General features: G+C 42.8%; 1 protein-coding gene across 1 annotated transcript in view; it reads left to right on the top strand.

Annotated features, from left to right (window-relative positions):
• KIAA2012 (KIAA2012 ortholog) overlaps positions 1-23,540 on the top strand; it is a 95,816-nt gene that overhangs the window by 17,067 nt on the left and 55,209 nt on the right. The window contains exons 5-11 of the mRNA XM_016161951.2: positions 2,345-2,478; positions 3,552-3,735; positions 4,364-4,506; positions 7,009-7,177; positions 9,633-9,779; positions 12,763-12,933; positions 15,227-15,337. Of these exons, the coding sequence (XP_016017437.2) occupies positions 2,345-2,478; positions 3,552-3,735; positions 4,364-4,506; positions 7,009-7,177; positions 9,633-9,779; positions 12,763-12,933; positions 15,227-15,337 (1,059 nt within the window). The remainder of the gene's footprint in view (positions 1-2,344; positions 2,479-3,551; positions 3,736-4,363; positions 4,507-7,008; positions 7,178-9,632; positions 9,780-12,762; positions 12,934-15,226; positions 15,338-23,540) is intronic.

Here is a 23,540-nt window from a genome sequence, read left to right as displayed (position 1 = left end):
AGCCCTCTTTCTTCAAAAATCCCACTGTCTCCAGTCTTTGATGTCCAAAGATCTAAAATCACTGGACAGTGGACTCCAATATTTATATTTTGTGGAAAGATCACCACTGCACACATAAAGGATCAGGTGACTTCCCTAATTGATGCTATATATCACAACCAGGCAGAAAACAAAAAGGCAATATAGAATAAGGGATTAAACATGTGACTATTAGCACCAGATTCCAAGCCACGTAGAGATGACCATTCCCACCTTTTCTTCACAGGATTAGATGTGGGAGTTAAATGGGGTAATGCTGCATTTGGTACATAGTAAATGCTAAAGAAAGATTAGTTCTAGACCTCTCTAGCTTGTATTTTTAAAAGCATAATTACTAGCTAATCACAATGCTCAACTGCCCGTGATCACAGGACCAAAAGTCAATGTTTAAAGAAATAAGAATAATTTATAGGCTATAACTTTACCCCTGACTGATGATGTTATTGGTTTTTAACGCCATCTCCCCTTGGTCTCCCTCTCTTTGCCAGACATTTTATTTGGAAATATAGAAAAATTCTTGGTTGCAAATCCCAGATTCCTCCAACAATGTGATGTTGGCCAAATCACTCATGCTCCCTAGATCCTTAGTTTGCTCATCTGCAAAATGGGAGTAATGATATCTGCATTCCACCCTGTCTGGGTTGTTGTGAAAAATCACGGGAGAGGACAAAGTGTAAAAAAGAAGGAAAAAAAGAAAGCTTCTAAGAGCTCTAAATTGATACCACAATTCACATCATTTGAGTAATCTGAATCCATATTTGAAATGCAGACCAAGTTTTGTGGTCTCCTTTCAACAACCAAAACTTTTAACACCTTGCCTGTAAACCTGTTTCTATTAAGCATAAACAAATGAGCCAAAGCTGATGTTTATTAAGAAAAATCTTGGTTTTCCTCACATAGATAGAGTCATATAATCGATATCACCTGAGATACAGACAAAGGGGAAATGCCTCTCTATATCCCTGTACCCATAATGTCCCCTGCCTCAACTTAGACAGTGTGTTACAGAAGACTGTTCAGCAGGGGAGTAGCCATTTGGCTAGAGTTTCACTTCCCCTACCCTCAGAAATACATTTAGTTCCAGGTGGATCTGACCAGGAAGGATGAACCTAAAGTCTGACTCGACCCCAAAGGATCATTCTGGAACACACAAAAAAGGTCTTTAGTGCCATCTCTATATGGAGTTGAGGTCCGCTTGGGGACAGGCTTAATGTGGCCCCAGGCATCCCCAGACTGAGGGGTCCCCAGGGCTCATCAGGCTTCCCTGGGCATCTAAAACCTGAACAGACCCGTCTGAATCTGAGCATGAGTCTGCATCTGTTCCACCAACACTCTCAGTCTCAACTCAGCCCCAGAGTAGGCTTAGGAGCCAGTGGACAGAGGAGAGCTGGAGGGAGGGAGTAGCCCTACAAGTGGGCATTTGGCTCTCAATCCAACAACACCAAGGATGGAATGACGTAGGGAATGACGAAGGTAGGGGAGGATAGGGGGAAGGTGAGGCTGGCCAGGAGCCTCCAGAAGCCCAGCATTCCAACACACACAGAGTCCCTGAAGGCTTCCAGAGCCCCTGGTGGAAAAAACAACCCCACATTGTTCCACAGAGCTGCATGCTGAGAGTGAAGGTGTTGCGAAAGCAGCTCCAAACAAAGGTTTGCCAGACTGTTGCAGCAATAAATCTACCTTGAGTAAGTGATGACAATAGCTGCAGGACCCTTTAAACTATGATGAAAGATTTGTTAACTATGCTGGAGTCATCTGTTGACGCAGATCCTTCCTGAGAGTTATGCAGACAAGGTAAGTGCAGAGAGCTAAGCAGTCATCCTACCACAGTGCACTTGGAGGAGGTTTCTCCACAAGTAAACAACCAGCGGACAGTCCAAGAGATCAAGTGCTTCTGACCAAGCATCTCAATGACAAAAGAGCAGGGCGGCAGGTCCCCTTGCCATTATCCACCGTTATCTACTAGTCCTTCACTGCTTACAAAGGGCTGTCACATTCATTATTTTATTTAAATTCCAGACAGTTCTGCAAAGAAGTGAGGGAAAGACATCAGTATCCCCATTTCACAGATGAGGAAACTGAGTCCAAGAAAGAAAGGCGCAAACCTTAGCCTCCTGGGAAGTGCAATTCAGTTCCTCTGACCTGGCTACCACCTCAGTGGAGGCACTAGCAGAAATTCAGAAGGAGGGAGGACAAACAAGGTCCTCAATCAATGCTTTTGCTCAGAAAAGACGTAAGGGAGGCAGCTAACAGCACCATGCCCATCTCCAGTGTTACAAAGCTGACCCACTGTTCACCTTTGCAGGTCAACAGGGCCTGGATGAAGGGGAAGCTGGGGCTGGCGGACACATGGACCAGGGCTCTGTAGCCAAGAACTACAGCAGTCAGGGGACTCACTTGCCACCACTCAGGAAGCAGGAAGATGAAACCCAGGCAGAGGTACCATTTCTAATGGCTCCCCTCTGTCGTTGTTCTTCATGGCTTCCGAAGCAATGCTCCCTCCTCTCACCATTTCTTGGGATCCTCCAGAGAAGACAGGAGTACTTGGAGCCTACTGACCACTGTTTCCCAAAATGTCACCTGTGGAACCCTAGCATGGCCAGATGTTCCATTGAAAAAAGGGTTTCATGGCTAAATACATTTGGGAAACGAGGCATACCATGTTCTCCTCACATAGAGTATCAGTGCATATTTGAATATGGACCGTTTTTTAGACATTCTGTAGGTAAAGTAGGCGGTTTAACTTAAACTCATGGCTTTCCAAACTTATTTAACCACAGATCCTCCTTTGACTCTTCACCCTCTCTATGCAGCTATAGTCTCTAGAAAAAAGACCACTTGGCCTTAGAGCTGGAAAAACTTTGGTTTGAGTCCTACATCTTACTAGTTGTGGTGAGCCTGTCTGAGAAACTTAATTAACTTTGATCCTAAATGACCTATTCTGTAATATGGACCTGTTGTTATCATACATATCTCACAAGGTTACTATGAGGATTAAATGGATTAAAATGTAAAAGTGCTTTCTAAACTCTAAGGCCTCTGTGTGTGTGTATGTGTGTGTGTGTGTGTGTGTGTGTGTGTGTGTACAAGATGACAGTTGTACGCTCCTACTTTGAATAAACTTGTTTGACTTACAGGAAGGTCACATGCCAATAAGAACATGAAAAGGGAGAAGAGAAGTGTCACGTGGTGGAAGAGGAGAGCAGAGAGGCATTTTATTACAGTGGATAAAGACAACGATACTAGAGCTTCATTTTGATTTAAATTTTTTTGCAAGAAAGCACTATCAGGCATGGTTAAATGTCATTCTTTCTCTCATCAATAATGAAATATTTTATTGTAACGAACAGCATTAAAGATCTTGTTATTATAACTATGTTTTTCTTCCCAGGCCGCAAGGGAGATTTCATCCTTGGAACTACGAGTCTAGCCACAAGATCTGACTGTTTAAGGAACCTGCTCTGTTCCTTTACAAAGCCTGTTTACAGGAATGTGTATCTGTCGTTCCCTAGGACACGTCAACAGAGAATCACCATTGTATACATGCTTCAAAGGAAAGCCACAATGAAAAAACAGAGCAAACCTCCGGGAGGGCCTTTGGGCATGCCCAAATTGATCGTTCTTGGCTCCTGAGTGACAAATCCCACATTACATTGCATGGCGGCGCCTTCCCCAATAGGAAGGCAGACCTCAACGGTAAGAAGCCAAATGTCTTGCTTGTTGAGCTGAGTAAACCTAATCATGCTGAATTCACTTGAGAACCCTGAGACAGGTCTAGTGTCACTTCCTTATGCCACTCACCTTGGAAAACAACAGCCAAAGTTCAGCTGGAGGTGAACATGAGACTGACAGGCTCTTCGTACTCAACTGCACGCATTCTGCGATCAGACTGCGTGGGCGCAGATCACTCTCACTCTCTACCTATGATCTTGGACACATTATTTGATCTTTCTAAAGCTCAGTTTCCTCATCTGTAGACTAGGAATAATGATAATACCTCCATAAGGCTATTGTGGGGATTGAGTTCATACATGTAAAGTAATTCGCACAATTTTTTTCGTCCCAACTTAACCACTTAGTACATATCAACTATTGTCATTATTGTTACCATTTTCTCCCATCGCCTCACTCAGCCATCAAGAACCCAACCGAATAATGAGAGGAGGGCTCCCAAACCTGCCTCAGCCAAAGCCATGGCTGTCTCAGAGCCCCGGCATTCTCCTTGTCTTCTTCCCATTAACCCCAAAGTGATAGAAGTTGAAAGTCAACCATCCCTCCTCATACCTGCAACTAATAAGAGCTCATTCCCGCCCTGTTTCTACAGACAAACAAGAGAATACGAGACACCGCAAGGGCAGAAGCAGCCGCTTGATACAGGAGCCTCCTGCTGAAAGATGCCTTTTCCCTCCTGTAGCATCTGCTGCTGGCTCAGAAAAAAACACATCTGGGGAAGTGAAGAATAAAAAGGTTGTGTGTGTGTGTGTGTGTGTGTGTGTGTGTGTGTGTGTGTGTGTGTTTGTTTGTGTATGTGTGTATGTATGTGCGTGTATGCTCTTGCAGCTAAAAGATTAATCTTAATCTAGGAACAAGGTGACTCAAAGGGATGTCTCCGAGAAATGGCCTTTCTTGCTTCTGAGCTCGCCATGTGGAGCTGGAATAAAGCTGTAGTAATTTACTAAATGTTTAAAATAGTGAAGTCCAAGGAATTTCAGCTGCCCCCAATTCTACCTTAAAGCATATGTACTCTCTGGTAGCAAAAGAATGCTCATTATCTATAAACAAGAAAGGACAGAATCTGAGTTTGTGAGTAATAGATCCGCTTCAAACTGAAAATGCTGGAGATCTCAAATCCAGCAATGATTATGCTTAGTTGAGGATCTGTCACCTTTGAAAATATAGGGTAAAATTTGTAGGTTTAACCCCTCCAAGAATCAAGTACACCTTCTTCCTTAGAGATGTCCTTAGCTGTCTCTGTCCCAGTCCTGCCTTGCAATTCTATGTGGATTTTTGGTGGTTTGGAGACACCTCTTCTGAGTGAGAACAAGCGGGAGCTCCAAAATGCTCTGCCCCAAAGCAGCTGTGTGAACTTAAGCAGGTCACTCACCCCTCTGAGCTAGTGACCTCATCTGTGTACATAGATAATAATGCTGACCTCACAGAATTGATGGGAGGAAGAAAGGAGATGAGGCATTCTGGTGAAAAGGTCTTGTGTCTGACTGGGAACTACAACATGTTAGTCAGTTGTGGGGGTTTGTTTCATCCGAAGCAGCCCTGGGGGAGCCATGGGCACTCTAAGTGGTTCTGGTGCCAATGAGAGAGGTTTTTTTTTTTTTCAGTCTTTTCAGGACTTTCTCAGATGTCCTGTGTCTAAGCTGATCTAAACCTTTCCAACCACCCCTGAAGGGCCTCTGTCTTCCCAGGTTCCTCTGCACCAGGAGTAAACAGCAGGACTGATCTGCCATAGTCACCACAGGCCTAAGAAAAGGCTCCAACCTCACACCCCAGGTCAGCCTGGAACTGAGCTAGGCTCAGGGGACGCAAGCCCTTTCTCTCAACCCATGTATATTATATGGCTTAGCAAATGAAAGCAATATTTTCCGCTATATGAAAACTCTGTAAATTTTTAATTAGAATGAAGAAATTAAGACTTGGCTTGTCAGCCGTACCTCACACAAATCATTTGAGTTTCCATGTAGATTTCTCAATGCAAACCTTGTCACACAAAATGTACAAGGTCAGTATTCAGAAAAGGGCAGTTGGTGGGCATTTGGCACCTGGACAGTGAAGGTCTCCAGGAACATAAAGATCCTATGTGCATGCATCTGGTTAATCATTTTCTTGCTGCCTCGAAATTATAAATATTACTCTTCACATATTTGGTTGAATTTCCTTCCTCATTTGCCTCTAAACATATAGGATGCCTACGTGTATTCCTGATCATTTTTCTCTTTTTGAACACTAAAAAAGTAAAAAATATTTTTATTTTTCCTCCTGTGCAATTGAACTCCCTGAAACCCAGCATATGTATACATTTCATAGAGCCAAGTTCATATGTTAAAAGCTGCAAACTAAAAGGAGAAATTTTCAGCAAACTTCTAAATAATTGGAAATAGGAAGCTCTAGTACTACCGCTGGTCAGTCTCTCTCTCTCTCTCTCTCTCTCTCTCTCTCTCTCACACACACACACACACACACACACACACACACACACACATACACTATACTTCGGGGTTTTTTTGGACACAAAAACTGGGCTAAAGTTGTGGCTAATTCTAACACACGGTGATTCTTTTCAGCTGTGTTCATATCACAGAAGTATGCAGATATGTAGATATTCTGCTAGTGTAAAGATTGGGTATTCAACACTAATGAAAAAAGAATCTACTCTCAAAGAAATATTATAGAAATAAACCTAGTTCCAAACACTATTGTTACTACACATCATTAGCTCAATTAATCCTCAAGGCAACCTTTTGAGGTAGATAGTGTGATTACTCCCATTTTACAGAGGAAGAAATTGAGGCTTAGAGAATTCACATAGGTAAGCAAACACAAACGTGCATTCCTCTTTTCTGTATACTGAATGACATCTTAATGACATATGCTGAGATTTTTCATTCTTCATACACAGAAATCTTAATATCAGTTCATTCAGGCTTAGTTCCCCTGGCTGCAAGAGAAAAAAGACTATTTCCTCTCGAAGGCTCTTGAATTTATCATGTTCATACTTCTCAGAAGAATCAGAGGCTAGATTAATGGGGACAGAGCCAAGTTCCCAAACAAAGCAGCACTACCCTAGTCAGATACCTGGCTGGTTAGCTCTACTTCTCCTCCATGGGTAGTGAACCTACACCCAGCAGCTCTTGGTGTTAGAGATACAATAAGATACAATGTCATTTGTCCCCTGCAGACAGCAGAGTTCAGATACCTGCCATGTTGGTTTTTGTTTTGTTTTTACATTTTCTCCAGGCCTCAAAAGCTTTGAAATTACCTCCTATCTCAGAAGAACTACCCGGAGTCCTGGACCCACTGAGGAGTCAATTTAAAGCCAATGAGCCCCCAGCAGAGCTCCTCATCTTCCCCGTGGAGATTCATTTCCACACCCAACACCCTACAAAAGAGAAAACGTGCAGAAGAGGTATGTCACCTATGGATGGGTGCTCTTGAGGGAACTCACACCAGGATGCAGGTCCTGTTTATGCGACCCTCTCTGAAATCATGGCTGACCCTTCCAAGAGTTACTCCCTTCAGAGAACCTTTCTTATAAGGATAAAAAGGAGTAAAATTTAGATGTAGGTCTCTTCTGGTCACAGTCAATTCAATTTTAAAATTATTTATTAAGCCCTTCTTTAAGCGGTGCACTTTGCTAAACTATGGAAGAGAAAAAAAGATAGGCATACACATAAATAAGTCCAACGCACTACAGATGTTATAAAGGCGCAAAAGTTTTCAGGCAGTTTATAAAAAATAAATACTATACCAACTAAAATCGAAAAAAAAAAAAACTGGTTGAAAGGAGTAGAGAAATAGAAGTTAAACATCTGGGATGAATTCATTGCATTAGGTAAACACTTTAGTTGAGTTTCTTGGCAGCCAAAGTAAAAAGGATATTTGGATCTGTGAATCTGCATTTTATAAAAGAAAGATAAGAGTTTGTATGAAGAATCATTTTCCTGATTTTGAACAAAGTTATGAATTAACATTAGATGATCTCTAATATCCTTGTCAGCGCCTAGATTCTGCACTGAGAATATGGGTAAGGGAGAGACCAATTCCAACTGGGGATTTGGGAAGCTTTTTGGGAGAAAACTTCTGAGTGACCGCTAACCCTGTGCCTCAGGGGGAATTTTTTCTGACCTCCCAAGGTCGTTCCACAGCACCCTTGCCTTAGACGCATTCTCACTCCTGGGACTTCTCTGGGCAGCCTGAAGCCAAAGGTGACTCTCTAAACAGCTGACTCCAGTTTTGAGGGAGTCCTAGTTCTGAGCTTTCTCAGCAAAAACTGTCACTGATTTCTCAGAACGGTTTGGTTCTAAGGCTGTTTGGAATTCTCACTGTAAAGAAAGCCTGACTGCTGAGCTTAAAAGACCAATTAATGGAAGGATACATAAGGGAACTTTCTGAGGGGATAAAAATTGTTCTAAATCTTGGATGGATCTCATTAACCAATGTCACCATAATAAAAAAAATTAATAATAAATAAATAAATAAATCTTGGATGGTTGTGTGGATATAGACACTTTTAAAAACTCATTAAATCGTACACTTAATATCTGCATTTCACTGTATATAGATTTTATGCTTTAAAAATTATTTAGCTTTTACAACAATACACAGTATATTTTAAATGTAGTGTTTATTGTTATTCAGGTATGGTAAAGCCATCAAGAAACAATTGCCATTGAAAAAATAGTTTCAGTTTCCTCACATTTCCCAAAAGGAGAGCTACGTTATGCCATGCAGAGTCACATGGAGAAGCACCAGGGTCAGCTAAGAGGGAAGGGCTGGGGAGGGGACGGCAACAGTCTACTGCAGTTTTTGCAGGAAGAAGCGGGTGAGGCAGAAGAAGCAGGCTAAGCAGGTCTGGGATTGGCTCATTTAAATAGTTTTAGTGTGTTCTGGGCATAGTGGCTGTACCTCGATGTCTGGTACCTGGCCCTGGGGTGGTTAGGGCAGGTGGATAGTGGACTGGGAGTGTAAGAACTCCATAAAGGGGTAGTTAGGGGTTTGGGTCTCTGGATTGGTTGGTTTGCATATGAAAGGCGTGCTCACAGGTGGCCCTTTACTAAAAGGCTCTAGGAATTGGCTAGCCCTGGGATCCAATGATGGTTTCAATATTAAAGTCCCAGATGTCAAAACCTCAGAATAAAAAGACATGTATAATACTCAGAAAAACAAGCCTCTTAGTGGGATTGGGTTAAATTCTGATTATTTACCATGATAACCCTGGAGAGAAGGTCAGGAAGACCACCAGGCACACTGCTAAATGAAAAATAGGAATATAGCACAGAGAAAGTAAATCCATTGAGTTCTTCCTACTTTTGTATGTCAGTTAGAACTCTTTCAATAACACACGTCAGACGTCCAGCTCAAACTATCTTAAGCAAAAAAAGAAATATATTAGCTTATATAACTGGGTAGTGCAAGGATGAGCTGACTCCAGACTCAGTTAGATCCGGACCTCAAAAATGTCATCTGGGCATTATTTGTCTAAGGCTCTCAGCTCCGTTAGCCTATCCTCTCAAGTAGGCTGTCTCCATGTGGTGGTAAAGATGGCCTCCTGCAATGCCATGTGAACCTCCTACCTATTAACTTCAATAGAAAGGCTGTGCCTCTAAAAGCTCTTGCAAAGGTACTAGAATTGCCTGACTGGGCTATGTGCTCACCCTGGACCCAAGCACTATGGCTAAGGCAGTGAGGTGCTCTCATTAGCTAGGCTTCAGCCCCATGCCCATCCCTGGAGTGAGGGAATGGACACAGCTCCACCTAAACCATATGTTGTAAGCAGGAAAGAGATGGGTCCCTCCAAAAGAGAGGCGACTGGCAAAAACCACAGACATTTACTACAACTTGTCTTTCTCCTTGTCTCCCAGGTGCTCCACACCCTGAGTCAGGACCAGAAACAGAAGAGAACAGTCCTTCACGGAGGCCTCCCCTGAAGCACACGTCCTTAGAAAAGCTGAGGGAGTTAACAGTGCATCTCCCAGTGGAGACGGGCAGGGCCGCGTTCTCGCCTCAAGGTAGCTACTCCCACTCTCCAGCACCCCATAGGAATCTCACCCCAAGGGGAAGCAAGGCAAGACACACAAGGGTCCCCAGCTATGGACGAGGAGGCTGGAAGGGAGGTCAGCTCCTCTGTTGCCACTTGAAAATGGCTTTTCTTCAGGCAGCAATGCCTTCATCAAAGAGCTGCAGTGAAATCAGCTTACTGTCTGGCTCACAAGTTCTCATTAGATTATCCCCCTACTAATATGTTCTGGTTGCAGATATAAAACAGCACCAAACTTATTAAAAGCTTGCTGCATGCTCTATAGTTGATCTTACATTTTTAACCAATTAAATTTCATTTCTAAACTGTTTAGGAATAGATATTTATTCACTAAAAAGTCCAGAATATCAATAAAAATCCTCACTCCAATCTTTCAAAACATTATATATATATATATTCAAAATTATACATATGGGTGTATATTTATTTGTATGTGTCGGATAGGTTGGAAGAAATGGGCCATATTTAGAAAGCTCCCCATTTTCAGAAAATTGAACTTCCTTTCCAAAGGGCAAGTGCAAGATGACAGTATCACAAATGCTAGGTGATCCCTGACTAGTGGCAATCGGAAGAAGTAGAAGGATAAGCATTAATATTTAAGGAGTTCTTCCTGTGTGCTAGGCGCTGTCCTTAATATTTAACACGTAATATCTTATTTCCTCCTTACAACAATCCTACCCTTATTTCACAAATCAGAAAACCGAAGCCCTGAGAGATAAGTAATTGGTTCGAGGTTATACAACTATCAGTGGCCCAGCAGGGATTGGAGCTCAGAATTTCTGGTTCTGCGCTCTTTTTACTCATTATACTGCACCACCTTTTAGAATAAGCAAAACAATGAACCCAGGTCAGTACCTTCTTGAGATATTTTGGTTTTCAGAACTTCCTTTGATTATTGGGGCAGGGTTTTTTTGTTTTTGTTTTTTTTTTGTTTTTTTTTACTCCATCTCTTAAGTGAGAGTTCATTATCCTAAAGACTTTGACGTTTCCTTAAAAAAAAAAAATCAAATATGGGCAAGGGCACTCTGTCTGCAAACAGGTGAGAAAGGAGTTTCCACATGTGGGCCATGACATCAGGTGCACAGCCTGAGCCACTGAGATCAAGGGCGACACCAGTGGATTTCGTCTTGGGTATTGCTCAGTTCACAGTGCCCTCCACCTGTTTTGAGCTGCTCTGTACACCAAGGACTGAGTACTTCAAGCTTGTCCATCCTCTGCCACCTGCTTGGGGGAAGCTAGTCTAAGGGGTCCCTGATACCTTGGTCAGTATGTGACCCAAACTAGTGCGAGATGCATAAAGAAATGAATCCAAAGAGGCAAGATTTCCATGGCAACATTTCTCGCCAGAGGTATCTGGAGCAAGGGTGCTTCCAGATAGTTAAGTGGGACCTTCTCATTGCCTCACTGGTTGCACAAACCGACTTATTTGCTTAGCGCTGGAGTATTTCACCTCTAACACCATAAAAATGAAGCCCGGTTTTATTTAAGCACATACACACATACATATTTTATTTTATTGCTGAACCATCTGTGAGTAAGTTGTAGGCTTTGTACATTTTATCCCTTATCATCACATATCTCCTAAGAGCAAGGATATTCTTCCTCAAAACCACAATGAAATTATCACAAGCAAGAAAATTAAAATGTGATAGTATTTTCTAATACACGGTCCGTATTCAAGTTTCTCTAATTATGCCAATAATGTTCCCTATAGTTTTTTTTCCCAGTCAATCCAGGATTCAACTCAAGATCATGCATTGTATTTAGTTATAACTTCTCTTTAGAGTCTTTTAATGTAGAACATTTCCCTCATCTTGTTTTCATAATAGTGACATTTTTGAGGAGGATAGGTTGGTTTCTTTACAGAAATTACCTTCAATTTAGATATGTCTCTTTCCTCATGATTAGGTTCTGATCAAACATTTTTGGCAAGAATAGCAGGTAAATGATGTTGTGTCTTTCTCAGCACATCACATCAAGGGACATAAAATATCCCTTTATATTTATTCCATCTGTTATAACTTGTTCCAATTATAGATGATGTTAAAGGTGGTATCTGCTAGATACCTCCATTGCAAAGATACGTTTTTCCCTTTGTAATAAATAAGTAGTCTGTGATATTTTGAGACTGTGTGGGAAGCCAGCATTTAAATACAAACAGCAACAGTGTGTCAAACATGAAATAAAGACCTCTCTCTCTGAATGAGATTAAGTCAGGGTCTCAGTCACTTAGATTACTGGGTTTTACCCACCTAGAGCAGTCCCTGCTGGTTTTGAGAAAGAGTTAGAGAAAGAGAACAGAAGTGGAGGGAAGGAATTGCTCTGTGGAACATTATCTTCAATTCTATTACCCTGTGACTACCATGTGCAGAGTGCTTCTTTGTACTTTATGACCTTGAGGAGGAGGTCATATGAGCTTGAGGAGACATGTGATCATTGGTTTTACTTAGAGCTATTACTCTGTGGTTGGATCTCTTTAGCCAATAATCCCAGGGGTTCTAACGCTTCAGTTCCCTTAGTTAGAGCCCTTGGACCTGGGGCTGGAAGGACTCTGCAACCTCTCTAGTCTTTCTTCTATCTCAGGAGAAGAAAGTGAGATGGAGTGAGTAAGTAAATAAATAAATAAATAAATAGCCTGCCCCAATAATCAAAGGAAGTTCTCAATAAAATGAGAATAACAACCACCACAGCTCCGTTCTTCCCAGTTCGTGGAGGTTCCCCAGCTGAAGGGCCACTGTTCTAGCCGAGAGGAATTCACCTTGGCTGTGAGAGACGCCTGGCCTCTGCTCCTTAGCAGGGCTGGTAAAGAGGGATGAACTTAAGAATGAGTGGAATAAGCCACCCTACACACTAGGAGCCATCGACCAAGTTGGAAAAGAGGTTCCGGGTTCCTTTTCCTTCCTGCTGATAGAGAAGTTCTCTCACTTTTGCTTTTTCTCCTTTTTCTTTTGAAGATAATGATGTACCACCCCACAATGTGACCCCACTACTGTCCCTGATCGAAGGAAGAAAAAGTTCAGAGGGCCAGCGGGGCACGGACAGACTGAGGACATCAGGCAGTGGCAGCCCCCCGTGCCCCCTGAATGTGAGACAGTCCAGGGAGGCATGCCCAGCAGAAGGACAAGGTAATCACTCCTGCGGTGCACTCCCCTTGGCTTGTCTGTGGCTTTGGGCTTACTTTAATCACCTTCCAGGGCCATGAGGCAACCGTGATGTAAGCCCTCTGAAAGCCACCCCATTGAAAAGGGGGAAATCAGCAGTGTTTCCAACGATGTCAGTGGGATTAGTGTTCACTGTGCATATTCCTAAAGAGTCAGTACATGTTTTAAGGGTTTGCTGTACCAACACGCACCGCCAAGCTGTTCTGTGCTGTCCTCGCGCCGGGCAGCAGCATGTGATGACACGGCTCCCAGCGCTCATCAGGGAGACACTTCCTGGGTTTACCAGGAAGACTCAGCACCGAGCCATAACCCACCCCAGGTGAAGGGAGCCCGGGGACACTGCCAATAGGAAGAGCCCTGCGGAGAAGTCCCCCTCCGCCCGAGCAGAGCCTGAGGCCTGTTCACAGAGAGGCTCCAGATTTCTATTGAAGCTGAGGTAGGGCAAGGCCACACCCTCTATGATTTAGCCTCACTTAGAGTTGTTAGCAGTAAGAGCTGACAGTCTAGGAGGAGACTAAGATGCTTATACAAGAGCAATAATGCAAAGACAGTATAGTAACAGCTTCCATGGGGGTTTTGATCTAAAGGCAGCTCATAAAGCTAAAATTGCTCAGAGTCCAAATTGCTCCTGAAAATCCCATATGGAGGTGCCATGCTAGAGACAGACAATCTGTTTCAAGAAATTGCAGCCCAGCCAACTATTCCTCCCTCTCAGAGTCTTGGGCTGCTTTCTCTGGTTGAGCACCAGACAAAGGAGATGGTATGTGTTTAGGTGCCAGATAATGTGAAAAAGAAGTATATTAACAGCAGAATTACACTCGAGGCTGCAAGAAACACTGAAAGGCACGTGGGAACCGAGAGTCACCAAGAAGACAATGGATATCACTTCTTCCATTTTCATCTCATGCTCACTCAGAGACAGATGCCTCACTATTTAAATACCCCTCGCTCTGTCTCTCAGTCTATCTTTCTCTCTGTCTCTGTCTCTCTCTCCCCGCAAAGACATCATCGTCGTTTATAAACCATTTCAGCGACAGAACCTTTCTTTTAGAACCCCCTCCATTTTATACTTCCATGGCAGGGATCCTCTCTTAATTTTGATACAAATGAACCAAACTTTAGCTACCGAATGACAGTACCAATAGCATTCCTAGGCGGTTGGATGGTCCAGGACAAATATCACACATACACACACACACACACACACACACACACACACACACACACACTCCACTCGCTTTCTGTCTCACTCAGTCATCCTTATAAAGGGAGAGTCTGACTAGAATGAATGCCAGAGCTATATGACAATAGTGCAGCCTGAAACCTCAAGTGTGTAGCTTGGGCATTTGTAAGTGAAGATGTATATTAGGGCACATGTGTGAGGGTATGTGTGTGCTTATACGCCTATGTGAATGTACGTCTGTGCTTGTGTGTCCATTTGTACACTTGTGTATTCATGTGTGTGAGTATGCAGGTTGCACATATGTGTGCCATTGTACATGTGTGTACACACGTACACACCTGCATGTGCGTGGTTGTGCGTGCTTGCCTTGTGGGTGTACATATGTATATGCGTGTAAGAGCTATGCACGTCTTTGTGAGGGTTTGTGCTTCCATGTGTGCATGTCATGCCTCTGTATATGTGCATGTGTTTGTGTACTCGTAAAGATCTACTTTGTTGTGAGCCAGCTCTACTCCTGATCGCTTTGCCTTGGAGATGGGGAAGGTGAGGTTAAACAAACACCTTCAAACTTTCTAAGCAACTGAGGGAAATACGGCTTCCTTTTCCTCCTTGCCCTGAGCCTCTTGAAGTCCCTGAGCAGCTCCAACATTTGGCCCAGAGGGCATTGGCTGTACATGCTGAGCAGTGCACACAGGACAGGGAGAGCGGAGTGTGGAACCGCCAGACCCTGTGCCCAGGCACTAGGCTACACACACTTAGAGGAAGGGGTTCCCTTTCCCTCACACAAGGTGCCCATCTCCAGCCTAGCCTGGATCCTGGGGGGGCTGCCTGAGTGCAGAGGGGCCATCTTTTCCAGACTCTCACAAAGTCCAGGTATAAACTAGCAGCAGCTCCACTCTGTTTACCTCCAGAGAATAGGACCTAAACAATGGCCCCGCTGTGGCGAATCCCAGGACTAGCAAGCCTTTGAGCACACCAGTAACTCCCCCTCAGGGGCCCCGTGAGCACAGACCTGGTTCAGCCTCCCTCCCTGCCCTGGTGCTAATACCACCCATACTTGTGCTTATTTTCAAGACGAATCCAGAGACCCCACCCTGGGACACTTCTTGCTGGGTTCAGATGGAGAAAATGTCTGCCTGTTCCTCCCAGGGCCTATCCAAACCAAGACGCTTCTGTTAGGTCAAGGTAAGATGATAAATCCCAGGTTGTGCTCATTTTCAAAGAGGAAGGTTTTACCTGCAGGTTCCAAAACTTCCCAGCAGCAGAGACATCATTAAAAACAGATGCGAGTCAGCCAGTTTCTCCCCTCTCACTGACACAGAGGTGCTTCTGTAGCTCAGACATAATAACCCAATGTTTGCATAACAAGTTTACTCTTGCTGGAGCATCTGGAGAGAGAAGTTCCCGTGGAATGGCTTGGAGGAGGTCTAATGTGCCATGTTGATGCCTTGATGAGGATGATAAAGCCCTTTTGGTATTTGCCCAAACTAAACACTGCCTTTTCTCTTCTTTCCAAGCACCCTCCAGAGGTGGAGGTGGCTAATTGGTAATCCAATCAAGTACCCTTGTTATGTGCATTGGTTTATTGCTGTGAATCATCTGGCTCCTGACAGATATCAAGGCAGCTTCCAAAATCCCTTCTGGCACATTAACTTTTTGGAAAAGAGATGCTGGCTCTGGGCAGCAGCCATTTTGCAAAGGGAAAAAAAGAAAATGAAGTCAGAGGGTGATGAGTGTCAACCACCCAGGAGCCATTGGGATGTATATGCATGAGTTGTACAGCCAGCAGGCCTCTTGCTGAGGGAGATTAAAAATCTGTACTCATTTGGGTTATGTCACAACTGGTGTAATAAGAAGAGAATAGATTCGGGGCCAAGAGATTTGGGTAGCTCTAGTTTGTCCTCTATGTTGTCAGTAACTCTGGGTCAGTCCCTCCCTGTGTCCAAGGTTCCTCATCCCATATGAAATGAGGGCATCAGCTCCTCCTCAGCCAGCAGCTGAGAGGTTCCTTATCTATTGCTCCGTATTTCTGTGTGTCTGTTGCTGCTAACTAGTAGCCACTGTATTCGGTTCCAAATTCAGTGTTAAAGAACCTTCAGCACCACCTGGGTTATACCATGATAGGAGTGTAAAAATAACTTGGTTCTCAACTGGAGGAAGCAGGAGTTAGACAGGCGGAGGCCACTGCCCGTGTGACACTGCTGGCGCAACAGCTGGAAAGCGCATGCGATTCTGTTCACCTGCTGCACGTTTGTCCACTCTGTGCCAGGAGAACTAGCTCCTCCGTGGGCAAGGCAAAAGCCAGACGCACAAAAGAAGATATTTAAGTGAAATATTTCAGTTTGTTGTCACACTGTCTACATGACGTTTCAGTTATTCCGGTCTCCCCAACCCCTAGCAGAGTGCCTGTCACATACATAGCAGGACCACACTAAACATTCATTGAGAATCTTTCAGTAATTTCTGCGTGTGTGTGTGTGTGTGTGTGTGTGAGAGAGAGAGAGAGAGAGAGAGAGAGAGAGAGAGAGAGAGAAATGAAACTTAGGCTGAATGGAGATTTGCCTACCATCTTGTCCCAGTCCCATGAACAATATATTTAATACTACCAGTCTCTCAAACCTAAAGGCATTCACTGTGAGCTTGCTGAGAACTAATTAATCAATAAGTCAGTCAACCGCCTCCCTCTAGCCTTTCCTCCACATATGGTTGGTGGACTTTCAGTCTTGATGGTGATTGGATGTTGTGCTGGAAGGTGAGGAAGGACCTTAAACCTACATCTCCTTATAAGGGTCCATGGAACAGATCTAGTTTTCTCAGAGTCTCTGTCAATGGGAAAGGTTTGTTGCTTGGTTTTGAGATGCAGTAGACTGAAAAAATTTTTTAACTCTTGCAAAGGATTTTCTCCAACTACACCAAACTCTTTGCAGCTCAGTTTGTTCAAATCCATCTTGATCACCATCTCAACCCTACCCTTCCAGTCTCATCTCCCACTATATTCAAGCCCACCCTTTTCTCTTCTTTGATGGCCCAAACATTCTGTCTTCCTTCTCTTATCTCCCAGCCTTTCCCCCAAGTTCCCCTAAATATTTAGAATAACTTTAAGTTTCAGAGGAAGGCTTATCTTTTGTGGGACGTTTTCCTTAGTTAGTCCACTTCATCTCATAGAACTGCCTGGATGTAGCCTTAGCTCATTCCTCTCTCTCAACCTACTTTTGTGATTATTGTATTTATCTGCATTTGTTTTCTGTTTAGTTCCCAAATATATGAGTTTTAGAGAACCTCTTATTTTTATCATATGTTCAAGAAATGTTTGTTTATTGACTGAATATTCCAGGTGCTACAAAGTAAAGTTCTTTTGGGATCATAGTTTTTTTGGTTTTTTGGTTTTTAACTAAAAAAAAAAAATCTTGAGTAAAGGAAGGAATATAATTTGTCTGATCTTTCTGAAACTTTGAGACTTTGTCAACATTCATTTGGAAATAAATTTTTAGGCAATTAGATCATGATATCTTGCTTTCGGACAGCATAGAGAAATGAATATAAACCCTCAAAAAAAAAGAAAAGATGTGAAGACTAGAGCTGGAGTCCGACCTTCTTGGTCATGTTGAAATATTGCAACACTTAGAAAATTCAAAGGCTTAAGAAAGAAAAAGTTAACTTGGAAGGATACAAGTAAAAACATTGGATATGCTCTCTAAATTCTTCTTCCTTGATTCAAATCTTCCTTCTACTCTCCTAATTACAGTGGCAGCAATAAAAGTTTTCTTTTGGAAGTTCTTTTATTTAGAAGTGTTTCATTGCAGGGAGTTCAAAGATATCTGTGCCAATGACATAGGACTTCAGATCCTATGCAAATTTAAATTTTTGACCTCTTTCAGAGTTTTCAGTTAGCATTTGTTAGTCTAGTCCAAATAGAGTTTCACCCCAAAAATGTGTCTTGTTTTGATAATTTAATTAGCATCCTTCTCTCTCACAACTCTTATTGTCGTGGTGGTTTTTAAATGTCTACAAATTCTCTGACACTTGTTCCTTCAAAAGAGAAAGCCTAATTCTCTTCCTCATGAGTGTGGACTGGACATAGTAGCTCACTTCTAGTAGGTATAGAACATAACAGATGTGACAATGTGTGACTTCTGAGACTATAAGGCACTTCCTGGTTACTTTCTCTCTTGGATTACTCACTCTGGGGAAAGCCAACCACCATGTGTGTCATGAGCCCAGTCTAATGGAGAGGTCCACATGGTAAGAAACTGAAGCCTCCTGCCAACAGCCAGAATGAACTCTCCAGTGAGCTACGTAAAAAGAGATGCTCCTGCCCCAGTGACACCTTCAGATAACTGCATCCCTGGCTGATATTGTGACTGCAGCCTCATGAAAGACTGTACCAGAATCACACACCTAATACACTCCCAGATTCCTACAGAAACTGTGTGAGATATGATAAAGGTTTATTGTTTTAAGTCACTAGATTTGGATGTTTTCGGTAACACACAATATACTTGGTGCTGTTTCCTGATGGTCTACAATTTGGTAAACAGAAAAATAAAGGGTCCAAAAATATTCCAGCTGGTCTTAAAACACTGATTATTTGGGGGCAAACATATGCTAAGTGGTTGACTTTATCTTTGTTCTACCTACTTGTCATCTGTGAAAATGTTGGTTGTAGGAGACCCATGAGTAAAAGAATCATTCCATGTTAATGGGATATTAACAAAGTATGATTTTCCTTGCGTAGTCTTTCTCTTAGCACCTGTGGCCTTAGTGAAAATGCCTGAAGATTTAAAGGAGAAGTCCTTTAGATGAGGAAGCATGAGGAAGAAGAAAGAACTCTGTGTAAATGTTGAAAGTCTTCGCTCTATCACCATGATTTCTGAGATCAGGGGCAAATAATTTCACTGCTTTGGAACTCATAGTCCTCATATGTAAAGAATTGGTATTAGATAAATCCTCCCAGCATATATCCCATAGAATTCCAATTCCTCATGTGATGAATAGTAACTAGGTTTTTTAAAAAAATTCTAACGTCAAAAAGTTTGGAAAACCAGTGGGCTAAAGTTAAGCAGATTGCTTTACCGCAGTACTTTACAGAGACTCTAATAGGCTAAGTTAAGTTATGGATCTTCAAGACGAGGATATGTAATGTTTTCCAAACTAATTTGACCACTGAACACTATAATGTTTTTAACAAAGCATCATGTGGATCTAAGTAGTTTTGAAAACACACCTTGGAAAATGCTAAACTGGTGATTTCTAAGGTTTCTTTCAGCTGTAATGTTACATGTTACTAAATAAACCTCTTTTCCAAGGAGACTCTCTCAGTAGGGCAGCTCTCTTGTCAATAATTAATGGCTGTCCTTATTTTGATTTTTCTGAATATCAGTTCCGAATAGGAGGGTCCACAATCCATCTATCTTCAGGTGAGAAGTAGAGGAAGGTAGGAGGAAATCTGTGTTGGTAAAGGCCCTTTTGTGCAATCGGTGTTTGTTAGTAATCCATAAGCAATAATGTTGATGGACGTTAGCCATTAAGGTCATGTTGAAATAAAGGAAAACGTGGCTGGATATGGTTGCTTGGCACCCAGCATTCCCTTCCACTGGGCCTTCCTGTACTGCAGAAGCTAGAAGGCTAAAAACTACCTTTTACAGATATCATTTGCAGTTAGGGGACTGGATGTAAATTTGATTCTGCCAAATAGGTGCACTTGCATGAGATTGGGAAGGCAGAAGTTAGGCAGAGGCATCAAAGTTTTTGGCTTCCTACACTAGCAAGTGAGCTCATGAAAACTATTTGTGTCAAAAGGCAGTCGCTGCGGCAAATTTGTGAAGAAACACCAAGTTCTCTATAGTCATTCTGTTTCTTCTCAAACTGCCTGGTGGTTTCTGTTCTCCACTGAGCCTTGACTGATATACTCTCCTTGCAGAAATTATGGGAGATTCTCATGAGACTCTATCTGGGCTCATTTGGTCCATCCCCTGTACCACAGGGCAGGTTGTCATAGCTGGGTTTGTCTCAGACTTCCGAGAAAAACAGGGTTTTTCTCCTCACCACAGTGAAACCAGCAGGGCCTCAGAGGCCCACACTGTAAGGTGTTCTGATAACCACCAGCAGACGGCTACAAAAAACACTTCGTGGTCCCCTTTCCTTTGACAAAAAATCTCTCCTGATTGCTGTAAGCACATATTTGGCTGAAAATGTGGTATCATTACCATTTTTTGCCTTTCAAAAAATGAAAATGTCAAGAATAATAGTCTTCTCTGAATCCACTAGAAAATTTTTTAAGAAAAGATTTGATATGACAGGTTGAAGAATATTTCTGTTTATTTTTTACATATGATGGCACTTATATTTTTACAGCACCTATGAAGAAAAGAATTCTACCTCTTTTGCATTTGTTCTGTTTCAGAAAACACTAGAGCTGAGAGGGTATGTAGGCATCACCTTTATCAGTGTTTAAGCAGAGGAAGCATTTTATCACACAGACTTGCCAAGGACACCAAGATAAAATGGATAAGAGCAGAGCTGCCCGATTGAAGTGGAGTTGGTCTGACCATGCCCCCACCCCAACGTCTCCACAGTCCAGCTAATTCTTCTCCTCCTAAGATTGTTCCTGGGTGGAGGTGCTGCTGCTGGTGGGATATGCAGAGCCACTAGAGCTAAACAGTTTGAAAACCTTCTCATTTTATGGATAAGGAAACTAAGGCCCAGAGAGATATGATGATTTGTCCAAAGTCACACATCTTCTATGTGGCAAATCTAAGGCTTAAACCCAGATCTTCGTGCACCTACTTAGGTCAAAGCTCTTTCTACTAAATCATACTTCCTCTAGTCCTTCTTGTCCAAGTTTCCAGGCTTCAAGGACTAGCTGAAGCCCCATCTTCATTGAAATGCCTTACCTAGTCACCGCAGTCCACAATGATTGCAACTTCCTTAGGTTCTACAAATTCTTACTGTCTGAACCTCTCACCAAGCACTTCCTCACTTCCTTTACCTTTTCCACATCTTTTCTTTTTTCCTCTCCAAGAGTTTGAATTCCTGTAGGTAGATTCCCCTCATCTACTTCTGAATATCCCAGAGAACATGATAGGTACTCCCAGAACAGTGCCCATAAATACTGATCGAAACTGTGAGCAGCAGAGACTTTCTTTGTTCCTCCGTACCCATTCTTCCATTATTAATAGAACCTCCCACTTTAAATTTCTCTGACCGCTGGCTGAATAGCTAGAAATTATATCTCCCAGCCTCCCTTTGAAACTGGTATGGCCATGTGACTATGTTTGGGCTAGTGAAATGTGACTGGAAGTTATGTGCGCAACTTCCAGGTTATTTTCTAAAAAGGGAAATACTTGCCCTTCGCTTTCCCCTTGGACTTGGTTGTGGTGGTGAAACAGCTTCAAGCATATGGAAGAGAGCAATGTTCTATGGGCTGGTGGAGCTACAAGATGTAAAGAACCCCAGTGCTCGGATAACTTCATGGTGCAGAGCTACCCTGGTCTGCCCACCTCCCTCTGGACTCTTAGGTGAAAGGGACATAAATCTTGACCTTTTGGAGCTTCTTTGTCACAGCAGCTTACCATTTTCTTTTCCAAATATAATTCAGCTATAATAATTTCTGCCATCCTAGTTCATAGTGCTTTGTGATAATCAAACCAGATCATACTTGCAGTACATCTTGTAAAGTATTAAGTGAAATTTTGATATAAAATATCATGGATCTAAAAGGGGGAAGAACCATTAGGTGTGTGTGACTCCTTTTATAAAATGTACTGAACACCTCCTCACTCCACTCCCCAAGACTCGACACTGAGCCCTGTGGCTACTGCTCTCAAGTACTTCACAGCCGACGTGAAAACAGATTCATAAGCAACTAACTCCACCACAAGGCAGAATGAAATGAGTGCTGTAATAGAGGCCTAAACGACACAAGTCAGGGGTGTTCAAGGAAGGAGCAATTAATCCTAACCTAGGGGACAAGGGGGGTTTTTGCAGAGAATCCCCATCAGCACTGATCTTTGAGAAATAGTAGAAGTTGATAAACAGAGAGAAGGGAAAGACAACCATCTGAGGGAGCAGTGTGAACGACAACAAAGAGATGGGGAAAAGGGAATGGACTGGGAGGGACTTCATGGGGGGATGTAGGACAGAAAGGCAGACCAGGGCCGGACCAGGGAAGGTTTCCTGTGCCAGGACAGAGTTGAAATGCTGCTTTTAGGCAACAAGGAATCACAGATGTTTAAGGCAGGATGTCAAACAACCCAACGTGTGTGCCAGCATGTAGGAACGGGCAAGAGAAAAGGCCAAGCACTCAGGCTACTGCAGAATCATCTAGGCAATAGCTGATGAGGGCAGTGAGCAGACACAGGAGATGCTGCAAAGGGAAGATCCCCAGGGCACCCTCTAGATGTGGGGATCTCAGCCAGCACTCTGAATCAGAGAGGCCAGAGAGCCTATTTGTAGAGCCTCTTTACAAAATTAGCTACATTTCTCATCTCTAATTTTCTACTCAAATTACCTTCTTCTGTTTTCACTTTTAGTTAAGAGGATTACTTTGGGGAGAGCGTATATGTGTGTGTGTCATGTATTTTAATTAAGATAAAACAATAACTAAGGCCCTGGAGCCTGAGTCACAACCCTCTGTTACATGGCAATCCGCTCCAGCCACCTTGCTCATTTTAAGTCAAACTCCTACCAGCACACACAAAAATAAATTCCAGTGTCGTGTGCCTCTAAGCTTGTCAGTAATGCAATGTGGCTGTTCTCTGCTTTATGTGCTCTTGGGGAAGTGGTTGAGCTTCTAGCAGAGAACTGAGTAATAAGAGTTCTACGTAATACTCTGATAGCAAATTTCTTGGGAGCTGTGAGTGAGGCAAAGGACATGGGGGTAAGCAGTGATGGAAAGTGTTTGGATAACCCTCCTGTACCCTCTCACCCCGACACACACTGAGGTTTCTCTTTCATGATTGTTTTAGTCTCTTTTTCCTTTCCAACCACTGAGCACTCAATTCTTTGAGGGAAAATTAACATTCATTATGCAATTTATCTCTCTCCTTTTAATCCAGAGTGTCTGTCTCCAAGGTCCCTTACTCAATAATTAATGTTTGTTCTCATTTCCCATTCTCCAGAGCATCTATTCTTGAACTGTAGGGTCAACAATTAACACTAATTATGGCTTTTTCCTCTCTCTAGTGTTGGTGCTCAGAATCCCAAGTTGCCCTACTCAGCCTAAGTTATGTGCATGCATGTGGCTGCGTGTGTGCACGCCGAGGTGGGGAAGCACCAAGGCGCAGGCTTTTCCAAGCCCCACCACACTTTAGGAAGTCAAAAATCCAAACATTCATTTTTGGCAGCCTCTCTAGTATAGCTATTATCAGTAAAGAGACAATGAAGCATA

This window comes from Rousettus aegyptiacus, unplaced genomic scaffold (assembly GCF_014176215.1).
Source record: "Rousettus aegyptiacus isolate mRouAeg1 unplaced genomic scaffold, mRouAeg1.p scaffold_m13_p_2, whole genome shotgun sequence".
NCBI lineage: Eukaryota > Metazoa > Chordata > Mammalia > Chiroptera > Pteropodidae > Rousettus > Rousettus aegyptiacus.
Note: the sequence above shows the minus strand (reverse complement) of the source record. Positions and strands in the feature narration are given on the sequence as shown.